The sequence below is a fragment of the Micropterus salmoides genome, unplaced genomic scaffold (genome assembly GCF_014851395.1).
Source record: "Micropterus salmoides isolate LMB-PRFRI ecotype aquatic unplaced genomic scaffold, ASM1485139v1 Ms_hic_scaffold_4, whole genome shotgun sequence".
In the NCBI taxonomy this organism is placed as follows: domain Eukaryota; kingdom Metazoa; phylum Chordata; class Actinopteri; order Centrarchiformes; family Centrarchidae; genus Micropterus; species Micropterus salmoides.
The window spans coordinates 25,925,476-25,943,457 of record NW_024043372.1 but is presented as its reverse complement, the minus strand read 5'-3'; the positions used below and the strand labels follow the sequence as shown (position 1 = coordinate 25,943,457).

General features: G+C 38.2%; 1 protein-coding gene across 1 annotated transcript; it reads left to right on the top strand.

Moving 5' to 3' along the window:
* Positions 1–5,249: 5,249 nt before the first annotated feature.
* On the top strand, positions 5,250–16,929 carry vamp3 (vesicle-associated membrane protein 3 (cellubrevin)). The gene is made up of 5 exons (XM_038697042.1): positions 5,250–5,367; positions 12,805–12,883; positions 14,059–14,217; positions 14,568–14,619; positions 14,839–16,929. Coding segments are annotated over exons 1-5 (309 nt in total). The 5' UTR covers positions 5,250–5,365; the 3' UTR covers positions 14,856–16,929.
* Positions 16,930–17,982: the final 1,053 nt, after the last annotated feature.

Sequence of the window (17,982 nt, the reverse complement as noted above, 5' to 3'; positions counted from 1 at the left end):
TGAAGCTACACTTTCCCCGTCCTCGCGACTGTAAATTCCACTAACCACAAGAAAACAAAAAGGGGAAAAGAGCACGATGAGTGTTACTTTGTGGCTATAACAAGGCTGTTGACACAATGTACAGATAACCCGCAACCCCTGCTGGAGCAAGAGAACTATACAACGATCAGTATTTAATGTTTAATTAGGCTATAATAAAACTCTTAGGTCTAATTTTCGGGACAAACCGGAAAGGGGTCGGGACAACTGCTCGTAATTTGGGATCGGATTTTTCGGGACGTCTGGTCACCCTATTATAATTAATAAAATAAAAATAGAAACGTTGTCCTTCGCAGCGTAAGCAACCAAACCTATGCACTTACAGCCAAATGAAAACACTGTGTCATTCAGTGATTCATGTGTTTTACTAATAGGCCTAATTACAGGCAATGAAATTGTAATTATCTCATAATTATGTAGGTTTCAGCTTTAATTTAGTTGTGTTTCTACATGTATTTATTAGAACACATGTATCATATTAAGTTATCATGGCATGTGAGATATTAGTACTTGATCTAGTTACATAATTTGGCTCACTAAGCTGAACAGGAATTGGACTTTCATCATATAAGTTTGAATACCTTCAGTAGACGTCACTCTAGTGGGTGGCTGTACAAAAACCATGACAACAACGCATCCTGCGCAAGCACTCATAGTACATTTGAGATAAAACAAATACACTTCTAGGTGGCAGCAACATCAAGCATCACGGCCTTAATTACTTGAGCGTTACGGTACAGTCTCCATTTTAAAGATTCATAGATGCCAGTCCTTACAAATGCTGTTACGTCCATCCATACAGGCTAGCGGGGGCTTGAGCCAATCCCAGCTGACATCGGGCGAAAGGCGGGGTACACCCTGGACATTTCGCCAGTCCATTGCAGGCAAAACACAAATATCCATGCTATTCATTTTACTGCATGTATCATATCCACTTACCTCATGTAGGCCTACATAAAAAATACCTGCACAAAAATATTTATTTCAGCATCCTTTGCACTCTGTTCCATTGCACTGTTGTCTTGCTTATTGTCTTACTGTCTAAAAACTGTAAAGTTTGTATATCTGTACACATCTATTTTGTTGAGCTTGTCAATTATATGCTTCTTCTGTGTATGTACATTGATATAAAACCAGAGTCAAATTCCTTGTATCATGTGTACACATACCTGGCCAATAAGAGTGATTCTGATTTGCAGAACCTTTAACACATGTACAGGCACTGAGTACAGATTTGACCTGAGGCCCTTTGGATAATTATTTAATTAAAATTAAAATAATTTCTTTGTTTAAAGTTGCAGTATTTGAACACCACAATCTAAACTTGAATGTTGCAGTGCCAGTTTGAGTTGTTGTCTGTTGTTTGGATGCCCTGTCAGTGAGCCATAGTGATCATAGCCCATCATCATATGTAATATAAAGCATAAAACCCAGAAGGTTTCTACATTTTAGACCTTTAACGTTTTTTCAAACCGAAAGCTATTATTTAGAATTTGCACTTTCCAAACACAGAAACATTTTTCTCAGCTCTCTCCATGGTTTCTATAAGGCCTTCAAAACCCAGTGCTGGTGGTTCACATGCCTGTAGTCCCCTTGGGAATGATACTGGGACGGTGGTGGGCGTGGGGATTACTCAGGTGACAAACAAAAAGTGCCAGGATCTGTAAGGGGGCACAACACTCAAGTGTGTGAGCGTCTGCACGAGGACATGGCTGCAACACTGCTGACTGTGATGCTCATCATCCCCTACATCTGCGAAGGAGGTGAGATGCTTTTATGACACAGCATGGCTGATGTTTCAACCTTTCAGCTATTATCTGGGAAATTAATGCATCTTGTGTCACCTATTTATGTGATAGCACTGCTGAGGAAATCGACGGCAACGGACTTTCTTCAAAAAATAAGAGAAAAGAGTTCATCAGAGTGTTTCCCAGGTGGCTGCAGCACTGAGGTCAGCGAGGCAGGAGAACTAATAGAAGTGGATGTAGGATATGTAAGTTCTTTGTGAGTTATACATTATTTCACACGTGATGCCAATAGAGGATTCCCTCTATAGCAAACAAGTACCTGAAAGTAGATTTTACAAATGTTCTTTAACTCCATAAACCAACAGCTGTTGTTGTGTAGATGTATAACTGTCATTCTGAAAAACAAGGGAATGGTCATTCTTATTTTCAAGATTCAAAACCTGGAATTGCTACACTTATAATAGATATTATCATCATTATCATTTTGAACCAGGTAGTCAGAGTAGTAGTGCTAAAAGGAAGCATCATCAGCCTCTTTTTTTCTTTATACTAAAACAAATACACATTTGAAACCACAAGTGGGAGTATTCTGAATGTATTTCGACTGAATTCCCCTCTGCAAGTGTAAATGTCAGCAACAACAGATGCGAGACAACGGGAAGGTTTCAAGTAAAAGTGGGCCATCAGTCTGTTTGGGCAGCTGGGTCACTGCACAGAGGGAGATTCTATCCTAAACATGGTGAATAAAGACCCCGTCCAGAAGCCAGACTCAGGAGTTGAGAAGCACTCCTCTGTTCGACAGGGATAAGGTGTAACTCAATCAAGCAAGTCACTGAGGCGTTTACCATTACTGTGTTCTTACCAGGCTTGCAATCTGAAGACAGAGTGGAGGCAGGCCATTAGCGTCGACTTTGTTACTTAGTGCACCTGCTGCAAAGATCAGGTGACCAGCATGAAAGCCAGTAGCGAGGTGGAATGTGACCAACTAGGATTTCTGTCATGTTTTAGGACATTTAGGTACATGATGTCTCTTTGTTTTGCATAAAGCCATGCCACAAACCTTTTTTAAGAGAGAACTTTGCTGAGAATCACACTTCATGGATACTATTAGCAATCAGAGCCTATATTGTTGTGTATTATGTACCAAGTTTTGAATACTTATTTGTAGGAGGAGAGCTCCAGCCTGCTGCATAACGGAGGTGCTGCTCAGAAGGAAAGAAACTATGTAAGTTTGGTATTGAATCATAACTTCATTATGTTGTTTTTAAATAAATTAAAGTCCCATTACACTAGAAATTATTAATAAAATATAAATTAAGCCACAACAACAAAGCCTATAAAAAAACGTTTGTCTTGTAGCAGAGCCCTGGAGGTGAGTCTGTGGTGGATGAAGGATCTGGGATGTAACCAAGAGGGAGAGCACAAGACGACAATGCTGCTGTCAACCAGCAATACATTATAAATATAAAGTATAATCACCAAGATGAACCTTTTAACAAAGGATTCATACAATTAAGATGATTTGTTTCAAGGATTCATTTGCATGCCGAATTTACTTTCCTTTATGTTAAACATTAAAATAATGTTGGTGAAGAACATGTTATGTTGTATTTGTTACCTCCAGTTGTTATTGATTTAACTTCATACTGTTATTTGTCACAACTCAGTAACTGTGACTTGTTACTGAGTTGGAAAGAGAAAAAAGTATCGGCAGCCTGTATGTTAGAAAATACAAATAACAATATCATGTAAACACTGTTCCAATATACCAACCATTCTAATTTTATGAGTTTAAAAAGTACACCAATGGTAGTTTACTTTTATAGTATACTATAGCTAACATATATATATATATATATATATATATATATATATATATATATATATATATATATATATGACCTACCATGAAGATTATGTTCACATATTAAGTGCAAACTAACCATTCTCTACACGAACATTGTAATAAATGTATATGATATGCATGTATGTTCATTTTGTAGTACATGGCAGATACAGACGGATGACAAATAGTGAGTGTAAAACTATTGTAGTATCATGTATCTAAGATGATAGTCCACCATGAGCCACCTGAACAGCTTCAGTGCTCTTTCAAAGTGGAGGGACGGATGTACACCATTCTTCCAAAAGACATTCCCTCATTTGGTGTTTTCATGATATTCAAGCTTGCTTTTTATTGGTTACCTTGTGATACACGTTTATCCACTCACCTATACACAATCTGATATATGACAGGATTATTTGCTTTACTGAATAAAGATGAATGTCAGACAAAGTAGCTGTCACCAAAGGGTCATATCGGCTACTCTTCAATGTTACCATCAGGTGCTCCAAAACACACAGCTCATAACACATTTGAATCATTTTGTAATTACCTGCTAATCCTATACAGCATAGAAAAGCTATCATTTAGCTCTTGGAAGTTTAACATTTCAGAGGGTTGTAAACAAGCCTGTGTATAGTCCTCTGCAATTTGGACCTATGTGTCTTGTATGCTTTGTTATTGTTGTTGTGATTATATAATTAGTTGCAATCAGTCCGTCTACTTGTTAAAACAATCCGGGGAATAAGTACTGGCTCAGTTAACACACTGAATAATCACTTTAGTAGAAAAAAACTCACTGACTAAGAAGAAAAACAGCAAAGCTCGTGCCTGGACCTGTAGCCTGTAGCATTTAATTCATTTGTGAACTGTAGTTTCTATTGATAATTTAGTTGTATCAACAAAGACCAGTTTCGTGCTCCAAGTATTTCACATATAAAGAACTAAATCTGCAGATATTACTTTTGTCCATATGGACAACTTCAAATATTTTATTGATTTGAAGATGTGAAATACATCTGATCCCAGACTTTGCTGGTCCCGTTCTCCTCGCATATCTACTGGACAGTGACCAATGAATCAAGGGTGTAAATACACAAATCTGAGGCGTACTTTTCTATATTAAGGATTAACGTAAAATCTTGCCATATTTTCAAGTATGGGCTGCCTTGTTATAATCTTATAATCTAATAGTGTGCGTTTATACTTTATGCCAAAAAGCTATAAGGGATACGGCCTCTTTAATGTTGCCTTCAAGTGCTAATCTTTAACTCAAACGTTTACATTCTAAGTAATAAATACGAGCTTTCTAATTTGAAAGCAAAATGTACCATATCATATGACACGGTTTTTGGATAATGTGTTATTTCGGTTATAAAGTAGCTCAGATTCACTTTGTGCATTATTACACAGTGAATAAGGAATAATGCAAAGTGAAAAACATGGCTTTAAATTTAGGGTTTTATATTAATTGTGATAAAAGATAGTCTGTGCACTACATAATCTTAATGCCAATTAGCATTGTATATCTAGTAGAAAACAAAACGTCCACATTCTGGTGTTACTTAGTACATTCATTATCTTTCGTTTGCATAAGTCTCAAGTTTCCCGTTTTCCGATAACACCGGAAAGCAGCATAACAACCGACGGCAGTAACTGTTACGACTTGACACTTTAGCTTTAGCTTACAGACAAGAAAGAGCGGTGGTGTCGTTCAAAGAAATTTCCTTTCACAATGTAAGTATATTATGTTTCTACCAAAAGTCTTTAAAAATCACGAACTGTCGAACTTTTCTAACATATCGGTCTTCCGGGAAGTTAGGTGAAACAGGATCACAGGAAAAAATGCAACGCCCAAAACTTTGCTACTACTAGCATGCAACAAGTGCTAGGACGTTAGTGGTCGAGATTTAAGCTAAGCTAACTTAGCTGTCGCAGCGATACATTAGAGCTGTGTAACTTTGCCTAACGCAAACTATGTCAACGTACATTTGCTGGTTAGGTAGACAGTTAAAAGAAAACATACACGACAGGCTTGTGAAACGTCCACAGACGCGTAAATATTAATCTGGGACAATGAGGTTTATGCTACGTTTATTTTGTCTAACGTAACGTTAATGGTCACAAGCGAGCCTCCCCGGATCCTGGTTTTTGGTTTGGTTGATCTAGCAACTAACTTAACGTTACCTAAGTTAAGTGTCTAACAAACAAGCTGAAAACAGTAATTAGTTCAGCTAATCGGTAGTGGTAAATATTGCAACTGGAATTGGAAACGACTAGTAGTAGTAACGTCTATTTTAAAACAGGAAATGGATTGATGGCGAACTTATCTATTGTTTGTAGTCAATAATTAAATAGATAAGATCATAATTAAAATGGTCTAAGCATGACGAGTGATGTTTTATTTTTTATTGAACTTTGGTCACACGCGTTACAATTGGAATTTAGCGCTAGCCAGATCTTATTGTATTCCTATTCCCATTAACCTCCCCCTTCATCCTGATGTTCAGTGGACAGACCACTGAATTGGCTACAACCCCTGCTGCTCTACTTAACACCCACAGTCTGTCTTAATAAAATAAATGTAGCTAGTTCAAAAAGTGCAAACTAAGAGCCTCGATGTTCCAAAGTTATTTTGCATAGTAATTGTTAGGCTCAGTTCATCATATAGGGGTGGTGGTGGCGCAGTTGATGTGACACACCAATGTGTTCCTGAGCAAGACATTTAACCCCTAGTTCCAGAGGTGTGTGTGTGTGTATATATGTATATGTATATATATATATATATATATATATATATATATATATGAATTGTAAGTTGCTTTGGATAAAAGCGTCCGCTAAATGAATGATTAATATCATGATTTCTTTGCGAAGTCACGTTTGACATTGCTCCGCTTTAGGTGATATGGTTCATTATGATGCACATGATAGTCACAGTACACTTTACATGACACATGACCTAATTTTGTTCGCTTTTCAATATCTGCAGCAGAGAAACTGCCAGGATAGACAAATAGCCTTTTGTGCTACTAAAATTCTGAATGTCTGATGTGTGAAAGGTCAAGAGAAGATGTGGTCACTCATAAAGAATAGAAATTCTACAGAAAGTCAGTTTTGATTAAAAAAAACATACAAGCTGCAGGGCTACATTTACATATCTACATGGTGACATTGCTGCATAAACAAATTATTAGGTGTGTTTACATAAACAGGCAGGTAGTTACTAACTGATTAGTTGATTGACAGAAAATTAACAGTTTTCAGACTTGGATAATAATTTAAAGTCATTTATTGTGTAACGAGAGCATAAATCTACAGTTTTAAGTTTCTTAAATGGGATTGTTGTTAGTGTTCAAAGAGAATAAACTGAATATCTTTGGGTTTTGGACTGTTGCTCTGACAAATTAACAGATTTTGAGATGTTGCCCAGAGTTTTTCCTGACTCAAAATGAGGCAGAGGTGGTACCACGCTGATCCTGTGAACACACGCTGACGCCGGGCATGTGTACCTTCAACTGGATCAAGAAAACACTTTTTACAAGCAACATATTTTAAGAGATATAATAATTGTATGATTGAAGAAAATTACTATTATCACGTGCATCAAGCAGTCCCGGTAATATTTGAGACTGAGGTCATGACCTGAAGTGCTGATATACTGAATGCCGTCTAAAACAATTTGATTCTGCTGGCAAAGTATTAGTTACACAAATGTAGGTCTCCTCGTGTTTTTGAAGCATTTAAATATGTATTAAAAAGTAATTGTATTTGAAGTAATGCCCTCCCATACCTTTTTTACAATACACTTTTTTGAACACAGTATCATTTTTATAGCGTATTTTGTTTATTTTACTTACTAATTCAAATTGTTTGCTTTTATCAGTATATGTGGCAGTCATGTTCTTAGATGTAGGGATGGTAATGAACTAGGGTTGAGCGATATGATAGAAAAACGTCTATCGTTTACAATTATGCTCTATCGTTTATTCTGTTGTATTGCAAATTCCACACTTTACCGTAGTTATTTCCACGAGGGGACGGCGCTTCAGTTTAACTTAAATCAAGAGACAGTTGTGCGTGGGTCGCTGGTGTGTGTGTGGCATTGAACATTATGTCACGGCAGTTGTGTGTGGCGTCGCTGTGACGACCAGCACGGCCAAGTCGAGTTGAGCTGGTACTGGTAATGGAAACTAGGCAATTGTATGATGAAAACAGCCAGTTTGCGGATATTCCCTAATTTCAAGTAAAATATCACAAGTTACAGGAAATCATGATACATTGAATATACAAAAAATCTTCTATATCGGGATTTGTATCTTTATTGGGATATGAAATTACCTATATCGGGATGTGAGATTTTAGTCATATTGTACAGCCTTATTATGACCTAATATGTTGTAGAGATCTCTACAAAACTTTTGTATTCAATAAAGTGGGAAATATATATTAAAACACCCAACGGCAGGAAAAGGCGGATTTGCTGCAGTCCAGCCAAACACTTGGTAGCGTCTTTGCGCTGTGTTTATACAGGGTCACCACATCAGAATAATGCCGCTATTGCAGTTAACGTCTGACAGAAATCCACCAAGTGCAATGCTCGAAAATGGTGTTTACCACAAAGACACCAGAGTTTTGTTGAGAGCTGAAGGCAGAATGAAATTTGACGGAGGCTGGCGCCTTGTAAATCTCTATGCAGGAAAAACCCTGGTCGTGCTATTTCCTGACATTCTATAGATCAAACAATTTATCTAAAAATTTTGGAGATTCATCAATAATACAATTATTCAGCTGTTGCAGTCCTAATGGTTAGATGTATGATGTTTAACATTTAATGTTTTCTACTTGCCCAAGTGCCTAGTAAGTCAGAGGTCTGCTTGGCCATGTTATGTTTTCTCTGATCCAGCTGGAAAAAGAGACTGTTGGTTTATTTTTATTTTTTTGAATTAATAATAAAATCCAGTTACAGAGCTGCATTGTACATCAGGATTATTGACATATCGATGCTAAGCCAAAACCCTAGTGGTGTGCTCCCTGATATGTGGTATGTTTCTCTAGTTTGGCTTCTTGATAGTTTTTCTAGCCAAAGTAAGGCTTGGAGTTGTAAATTCACTGGGATTTTGGAGAGAGTGGAGGAAGTAGGACTTGGCTTGAAAATACGGAAATGTGACAGTTGCTGCTGCTGCACTATTCTTCCTCATCTGTCTGTACCCAGTGACTATTATGTCTCGAGTATGTTATGACCTGGCTCAAAAGGCACAACCCTAACCCTAACCCTAACCCTTTTCAGGCTACAACAAAAACAAGTGTAATATACAGTATGTCTATAAGCACATTTTATTCCCATTGGTGTAATCTGGAAACTAAGAAGGGTCCTCTCTTTGTAATACCAGGAGAAATCTTTAGGTCTGTGTAATTTAGGCGATTATTTGATTTGTCAGGCTCGTGTGAGAGTTTGTGCACGGCAGATCTAGTCTGCATTTATATGTTAAGAGATCAATTTGCCCTGCTTACCTTCATGTTCTTTGGCCCATTTTTAGCTCTCGCTTTTGTTCCATACTTTGATTTAGGGCTGAAAGATTAATTGCATTTGCAATAGGGCTGGACGATGTGGCCAAAAATGTTATCACGATAAAAAGTTTCATATCTTTCGATATCGATAATTATCACAATAATGACAACAGTGGATCGCTTAACAGATCTGAGGTAGAACACTCAAAACATTTATGATAAAATCTTTGCCAACAAATATGCATGAGTAAAATCAAGTAAAAGCTTTTTTCAGTCCCTTTTTCTCAACAAAATAAACATCTGAATAAAAAAATTAAGTCCTAATTCGTGTGTTATTTAAGTGAATAAAATAAAACACTTATTGAATATTTATTTAACATTTGTTATATTGTTATTGAAAAAAATTATAATGCGATAATTATTGTTTTTGTTTTATTGTCCAGCCCTAATTTGCGATATTATTGCGATCTAATACAACAAGATTTTCTAATCGCGAAGGCTCTGGTCACATGACACCCAAGAGTAAAGCTGTCTGCAGACGAAGTTGGCGTTTCGTCTGCACGTTATGCTGTACCTTGCCTTCTTGTTGTACAATGGCCTTCATGGCTTGACAGAAGCTGACACTACATAAACTTTAGTGTCATACAGGGAATGAAAGTAGCACCCGCCACCCACGGGTAACTTGGTGGTGGTGAAATCGTCGGGCCATCCGCGGCTTTGACGGACAGGAAAAATGCACAACAGAAAGACAGTTTAGGAAGGTAAGCGTATTGTGGCGATCAATGCCTGCGTCACACACACAGCCACCAGTCAGCTCAGGAAATATCTGTGAAACTGTGTTTCAAACCAAACTCACAAGTCCGAAAGAGGCCCAGTCTGTCCCGAGTTACTGCCGGTGCGCTGCTGACCAGCATCGGAAGCTGCGGGGTGGGGAACTCAGGTGTTGTCGGAGAATTTCGAAGCTTGTCTATTAAACACTAGAGGCGTCACTTGGTTTAATTTTCGTTGGCCAACTTTTGAATTGAACCTCAGACTGAGTATTTTTTGTTTGCTATTTGGGATACAGAAAGATGGACTCCTGAGATATGATCTATTGTGTTGGTCATACTATACACTGATTTACTGCTTGTCCATTTTGAATAATACAGAAGGTAAAGAGCTTAAAAATAAATCCCATATTAAATCGCAATATTGGTTAAAAAAAATCACAGATTATTTTCCAAAATCATTCAGCCCTACTTTGATTTAATATGAATCTGATATTTTGAATTGCATGCAATGAGCATGTGTTTATCTGCCACTTTACTTGACAGCTTTGTTTGTCACAAGGGATGTTTTGAACACAGTAATGTTTTGTTTTAGTATATATGGGTGTGCCTGCTTGCAGTGTACAATAACATAAAAATAATATAGTGATTCATCTACAGCTCTCCTGGCTGTCTTTTAATATTACAAACAATATTATTTTCTGGTTTCAGTTTTCCCAAGTTGTTATGAAGTAACAAACTTTAGAAATAAGAATTCAGAGACATGCTTGCCGTTTGAGATGGGAGATGAGTGCATGACTTAATGTTCCCATGGATTTTTTTACCCAGCTATATACTCTATTTCAGCATAAAGCATTGATGTAAAGCATAAATCCTGCAGCGACTCTTAGGGCATCCTATATCGCCATACAGGGTAATCTTGCTTTGAATCCTCATTCTCACATTATCCATCCTCAGAGCTCATTAGATTGTTCTTGGAATCATATTTCAGTCACCATACAGACATGAACATTACATTGTAAGTAGGGGTGAGAAAGATTGAAGAGGGTTAGCATCTGGTTCTGTCACTAATTTAGGGCTGTAATGGTCATGAACGGTGACCCAAACGGCGACACAAAAGTCCACGGTCTCGTGTCGCGGTTCCCAGAGATCGAACCGCAACACACCCGCTCCCCCATTTATTGTGGCCAGTCTAAGGTACACCTGTGCAGTAACCATGCTGTCTGATCAGCATCTTGAAATGCCACACCAGTGAGGTGGATGGATTATCTCGGCAAAGGAGAAGTGCTTACTAACACAGATTGACATATTTGTGAACAGTATTTGAGAGAAATAGGTCTTTTGCATACATGGAGAAAGTCCTAGATCTTTGAGTTCAGCCCATGATGATGGGCAAAAATAAAAGTGTTGCTTTTTTAAATTTTGTTCAGTGTAATTACCCATCTTGTGGCGAGTAGCCTTCCAGCATTTGGCCGGCAAATGGCAAATCCACCGGCTTTTGGCGGGGGTTAATTTCCATCCCTGTTGTACACAACTTAAGTCAAGATTTTTTTTAGCAGCTATTGCTTGTTTAACACCATAGACTGTATATAAGAAATGGACGTAGTCATCGTGATGTCACACGTTGTTTTTGTGGACTGCGGTTTTGAAGCCTCGATGCCATGTTGAGTTTTTGCAACCAGCGGCACCGGACGTGACCATATTTGGACGAGACGGTTGAGCTAACGGCCATGTGCAGCACTAGCTAGCTTAGCTAGGTGTCTGTAATTCACGTTAACTGTCATTTTAACAGGGCTGATAACTTTGTCTAGCAAACAACAGTCTTAAAACTAAATGTATTCACCAGAGAAAGTGAAAATCCAACTCTTAATAAGCTTTTTCAACGGTGCTGGTTAAATTTACACAGTGCCGTGGGTACAAATCGCCTCTAGCCCGATTGACAGGTCGCCATGGTAATGACTTTTCAATCATAGATAATCCCGCCCTGAAACATACTCTGCTTTATGGTCTATTTTTTTTAAAATGGCACCATTATATACTAGGGGTGGGAATCACCAGAGGCCCCACGATACAATATTATCACGATATTTATGTTGCGATTCGATTTCATTGCGATTTTAAATATATTGCAATTTATTACCTTTTTCCAACTTCCAATTAGGTCCCTAAAGTCAAACTTTGTCAACATCTGTTTATCTAAAAAGATACATTTCTCTGTTTGTTCATATCACTTTTTCAGTCTTCTATATGGTCCTGTTAAGTTTTCTAGTGGCCTAAAAAGAAATAGACTTCATTATTCTAGTACCAAAAAATTAAAAGTCCCATCTGCAATTTATGTAATAAAATATCGATACAGTATTGCCATGGCAAAGATTTTTTTATTTTTTTCCCCCCACCCCTACTAAATGAACATCATTTTGTATTGAAGAAGACAAGAAACAAGCGATTGAGACCATAAACTCATCAGGAAAGTGTTTACTGAGGTAATTATTCAGGTGAGAAGTAGGGTCATTTTACCATTATTTCTAATGGAGCCAGACTTCTTTTTGCAACCAGAAGAGTCGTCCCCTGCTGGCCGTTCAATAGAAAGCAGGTTTCTTCTGCATTCACATCAGATTTCTGACCAGAAGCTTCCCGCTTGTTTAACACAGTTGTACTGCATGCATGACCCATAACGTGGTTACTGCTCACTTTGCAAAGAGAGTGATGTAGCGTACTCGATAATGTCGACTCACACATCATTAAAACAACAATTAAGATAATACTGCAGACGATATATATCACACACCCCTAATGTTACGGAAAATATAAATATATCAATGTTATCGTGAATATACTTTTTTCTAAAATCTCACGGAAGGCTAATATCTACACTTAATTTTCTTCGTTTCACCAGGTCAGCTGTCAATCCAGAAGGTTCTGGCGCAGCGTCAGGCAACAGACGCTTGCAGCAGACGCAAGCCCAGGTTGATGAGGTATGATATGTATCTGATTACTGGCTGACGAGGTCGAGTTAAAGCCCCAAACCTATATTTTCACACTGGTTGATGTTGATAATTTCAGAAAATACATTTATAACCATCACAAATGATGAATGCCTTACTATTATGAACAAAAGAAGGCTTCCACGTAAGAGACCATTTAACTCTGCCCCATGTCTAAGTCACGTGTTGGTTTAGGAAGTCAGCGGACTCTTATTATCCTTCATTTTCAAATCATGCAAATTTAGTCAGGGCGTGTTTATTTGTACAACTTCTTCACCTTCCAGTTCAGGTTACTACCTTTCCCCTCCCTCTCTCTTCAGTCGATCTATGACTCCGTTCTTCCTTGACGTCGGTCTCAAGCAGAGACTTACATAAACCTTGGCGGCAGTGTCATAAATCACCATAATGTGGAATCAGTAGCTCTCAAATGCTCTAACTCCACAGAGAACATTCAACCAAAGCCATATCATCTCCACTTTTTATAAATTATATTCAAAACTATGTCATTGAGGCCAAGAGGAAAAAGTGGCTGCCAGGTTTTACTCCTGTGCTTTTGCTCTTAATTCCCCTTTACTGTTCTCCCTTTTTCTTTCTCAGTTGTGGCCTCCCTGATATTAGCCCCTCCCACACACAACCTTTGCTTGTCATACAAAGCCTCCAATTGGCTGTCAGAAGTTTATATAATCACTGTCTCCATGGTTATGTAATGCCTGCGTGGACCAACACACTCCTCTCCACCCTGCCGCTCTGTCTGAGGGTAGGGGCAGTCGTGGGGTTTGTGGATCAGTGGAACATATGGGTTATGTGTATTTGGTGGTAAAGTGTTGTAAGCACATACATGTCTGTCTGATTTTAGGTGAACTGTGTTAATGTTTTGTTACATTGTAAGGTGTTATCTCTCTGATTGGTTGTTTTGTTATGTAACATTATTAGTGGTTACTACTTAAAGCATTGATGTCGTCATTCTGTAAAGTGCATTGGTGTGTTTCCAGTCTTTTTCTCTGCGCTCTATTATTCTGAATGAACTAATTAAGGCAGCATTTGGTTGATCTTCAATGAGGTCTAGTCGGGATTACCCAACATTTAAGATCCAGTACACCAATGGACAGACATTTTAAAAAGTACTGACATTAAACCACATGTTTTGTTTTTGTGTGTGTGAGTAGGTGGTGGATATAATGCGCGTTAATGTAGACAAAGTACTGGAACGTGACCAGAAGCTGTCTGAACTGGATGACAGAGCAGACGCACTGCAGGCTGGAGCCTCCCAGTTTGAGACCAGTGCTGCTAAGCTGAAAAGGAAGTACTGGTGGAAGAACTGCAAGGTGCCTAAACACAGTTTGGTCCAAAAAACACACTCCTTTTACCTCCACTGTAAATGAAAAAACTCTAACTGATCTAACATGAACTCCTTACTAGAAGTCTCTAGGCTGGAAGTGGTCTGAATTATATTGGTTTTTCATGTACACCCAATGAGTAGTTTAATTTTAGCAGCATCAAAGATAAATAGTTAGACTATACCCCACACAGAATATACATGTACCTTGTACAAACATGCAAAAAATGATATTCTTAAACAAAAAGAATAAGTCTTAGAAATGATAACAGACTTTTCTGTCAATAGACAATCAATGTGTGTGGCTCTGAATTTGCTGCGCATTTTTACCCCTTGCAGATGTGGGCTATCCTGATAGCTGTCATATTGATCATCATCGTCATCATTATTAGTGAGTATCAAGCTTGTGGCTAGAGGAGTTTGTTATCAACAGGGTTTATTGTTGTAGTTTGTGTTACTTCCAATGATCAATGGGTGACTGCTCATAGCCCTTAACAGAAAGTGTAACCATCTGTATATAATGACTTGACAGAGATTTTGTGTTTGATCTGGGTTGTTGCTTTTGATATACGTTTTTCATCTAAAAAGTTCCTACCTACTCCATTTGCAGTTTGGAATTACTCGTAAAACCGCAACAAGAGGAGGAGGAGTGGAGGAAACGATGAAGAAGAGGAGAGAAGGAGCAACCATGCACAGTTAATGTCTCGGAGGAAGACGTGACGGGATTACTGGCTACTGAGCTCCATAACATTGTTCCCCTTGTCTTCATTCTTTGTCCTGGTTTGACGTGTGTGTGTGTGTGTGTGTGTTTTCACGTGTGCCTGAGTAAAGGATTGTGATAATACCAGAGTTCTTACCCTGCATTACTACACCATACCAGACATCACTAAACTTCTGTTAGAGTGCCATGCCACTTCCCAAATAAAACAGACGCATACATGCAGAAACCGGTTGTTCATTAAACTCCAACTCATCTATAACCTCTAAAAAAAGTAAAAATGAATCATCTTCAACTGTTTCACAAAGCACAATCTCTCTCACACACACACACACACACTCCAAACTCAGGACTTGAAGTGAAGAATATTGTTGTAAACTCTCCTTAACTGATATTTACTGTTTTTTATATTTTATAAATAGCCATTGATTTTGTGTGCCAGGCTAAGAAAAGTGCCTTTGAAAATATGCTGTTCTGTTTTAGTTTAGATTGTAACCATAACCCAGCCAACCCATTGAAGTGATGCCCCTTTCCATGTACAGTACACATTTGTACTTAAAGTGCCAATATTTATATTTTTCTGGTCTATCATTATCATGATCATGAATTGTTAAAGTTAACCATGGAATGACGGGATCCAATGCCTTATTCTATTTATGCACATGGTAGAGTGCTAATTGAGTTCTCTGTTTAAGACATTTGATTATTTGATTGATTAATCAGGAATTTCATTGATACCCCTGCCCCCAAAAAACAAAAAGCTAACCAGCAACACACTGTTGACCCACCTTATCATACCGTGTCTATGTGCATCTTCTTTTCAAGTAGATCTTAGAGTAAAAGCTAGTGTGGGCTTGTGTTAAGAGAAGTGCCTATATGCCAAGACAAACCGCCTCACAGCTAGGCAAGGCTAGAGAAACTGACGCGTTTTTAAAAAGAACATAAAAAAAAAAGTGCTACACTGGGTTAAAAGTGGTGAACAGTCTCAATGATGTGCCAGAAAGTTTGTGAAATATTCAAGTGCAAAAAAGTAAGAAAATAGTTGTAGTGGACAGATGCCTTTTTATAGGTTTCTCCAATGGAGAACAGCCAAAGTATAGCCACGCCTTATTGATCATACATACATACATATATACATATATATATATACATACACACACCATCCAGTAAAGGAGTTGTGCCTTCTGAATGCTCTCACTGTCCAAACAAATACTCTGCTGCTTGCTAATTCAGCTGAACGTAATAACCTTTAATGAAGTCTTCTGTTCAGTCACACTGGCATTTATCCCAGCTGATCAATGCGAAGTGCTTCTCACGTGTGATATTTTATTTTTATTCTAACTATAGCTTTTTTGCTATCTATTATATGTAGTACTAACCTTTAGGGAGACTTTATAGATTTTTTTTGTGTAGGTGTTCATGGCTGTTGAGCACCATGCATGTTTGAGTGTAGAAGAAAAATTTGTTCGGTAATGACAGTGTCATTATATATCCTGTTCCAACACCGGATGATTGCATTCCCTGCTGTTGCTTCCATCCTGTTAAAATAAATGTGTTTTAATGAGAAACAATTTGGAATTACTTTGTACATTAATTTCACTGTCTGGAATTGTATTACTGCAAGTAGAGCTGTGACTGGTGTATTTTTCAGTACTGTTCATCCTTCGCAGTGCATGTACAATACTATGGTGATTGAAATGAACACTAACACAAGTGTTGGCTGTTAGACATTATTATAATATATAGCCATATTTAGCCACTAAGGACAAGACTATTTTCAAAGGCTTACGAAAATGCTTTTACCAGCCAAATCACATATGTACTGAATTGTCATCATCCTCTCCCGTCTACATCAGAAATCTCAGACCCAGTAACGTCCAAGCCTTGCTCATGTCTAACTACTTGGGAATTTATTTGAAAATAAGTGCCATTCTACTCTTTGGCCCTATGCCTTTTGCTTGAATAAAACAGATTTAACTTAAATTGCAAAGCTTCATCTGATTTTTCCCCCCCTCATCCTTGACCGAATAAATGTGAATGTTTACTCTTCTCAAAAGCAACTGAGGGAGCTCTTGGTCCTGGTCCAGCCTCAGATAGTTGTGTCGTTGTTGATTCCTCTGTTGGAGTGTGATATAGCCGTACTTCCTCACTAATACAACGATTCAATGATCCAGTGGGTCGTCCACGATGCTGAGCAGCTGACTTACTGTCACTGACACCAGAAAGATTGAAGAAAATTGTCAGATAATGTTCATTTCATTGGTAAGAGTTTTCCATAGAGAAAAGTGGTGTGGTCTGTTTACCAATTACCAACACCACCAGTTTACCTCAGTAGCCTTCGAACAGTTTATCAATCTGCCTCATGAGACCCAGCCCCAACAAATGTACAGCAGGAAAGTCTCCTGCCATGTATTCTTGCATCAATGTACAATTCCTGCACTCAGGGATGGATTGACCCTCTAGGTGGACCCTGAGCAACAATGAATTAGTCAAAGGTTCCTTTTAGTGTTTGATCGCCGTTTTGAGTAAAGTGGGCCCCAACTGACCCCATATTGCAATCTAATCACCACAAGCACCACATGGTGCACCTGGAGCCTTTGGCCCACCTGAGGGTGCGGGACCCTGGGGCACTTGCCTGCTTTGTCCAGTTAGTAATCCAGCCTTGCCTGCTCTATTACTATGTATGTCAGACATAACAGACATCACTGTATGAAAAACGACTTTTAGTAGTTAAAATGAAATATATGTTCTTAAAGACCAGATTTTAAAACTTTTTTCAATCAATCCCCTTATAGTTTGGCTTATAAAATGTCAGAAAATAGTGAAAAATGTCACAATTTCTGAGCATCCAAAGGGTGGTCTTCAAATTGTTTTTTTGTCTGACCAATGCTCTGAAGATATTGAGTTAACTATCACAAGCCAAGGTTTACCAGCGGATATTCACATTTGAGAAGCCGGAAACCAGTAAGGGTTTGGCACGCTTGCTTTAAAAATGACTGAAACTAGTAATCGATTATCAAAGCAGTTCATTATGAC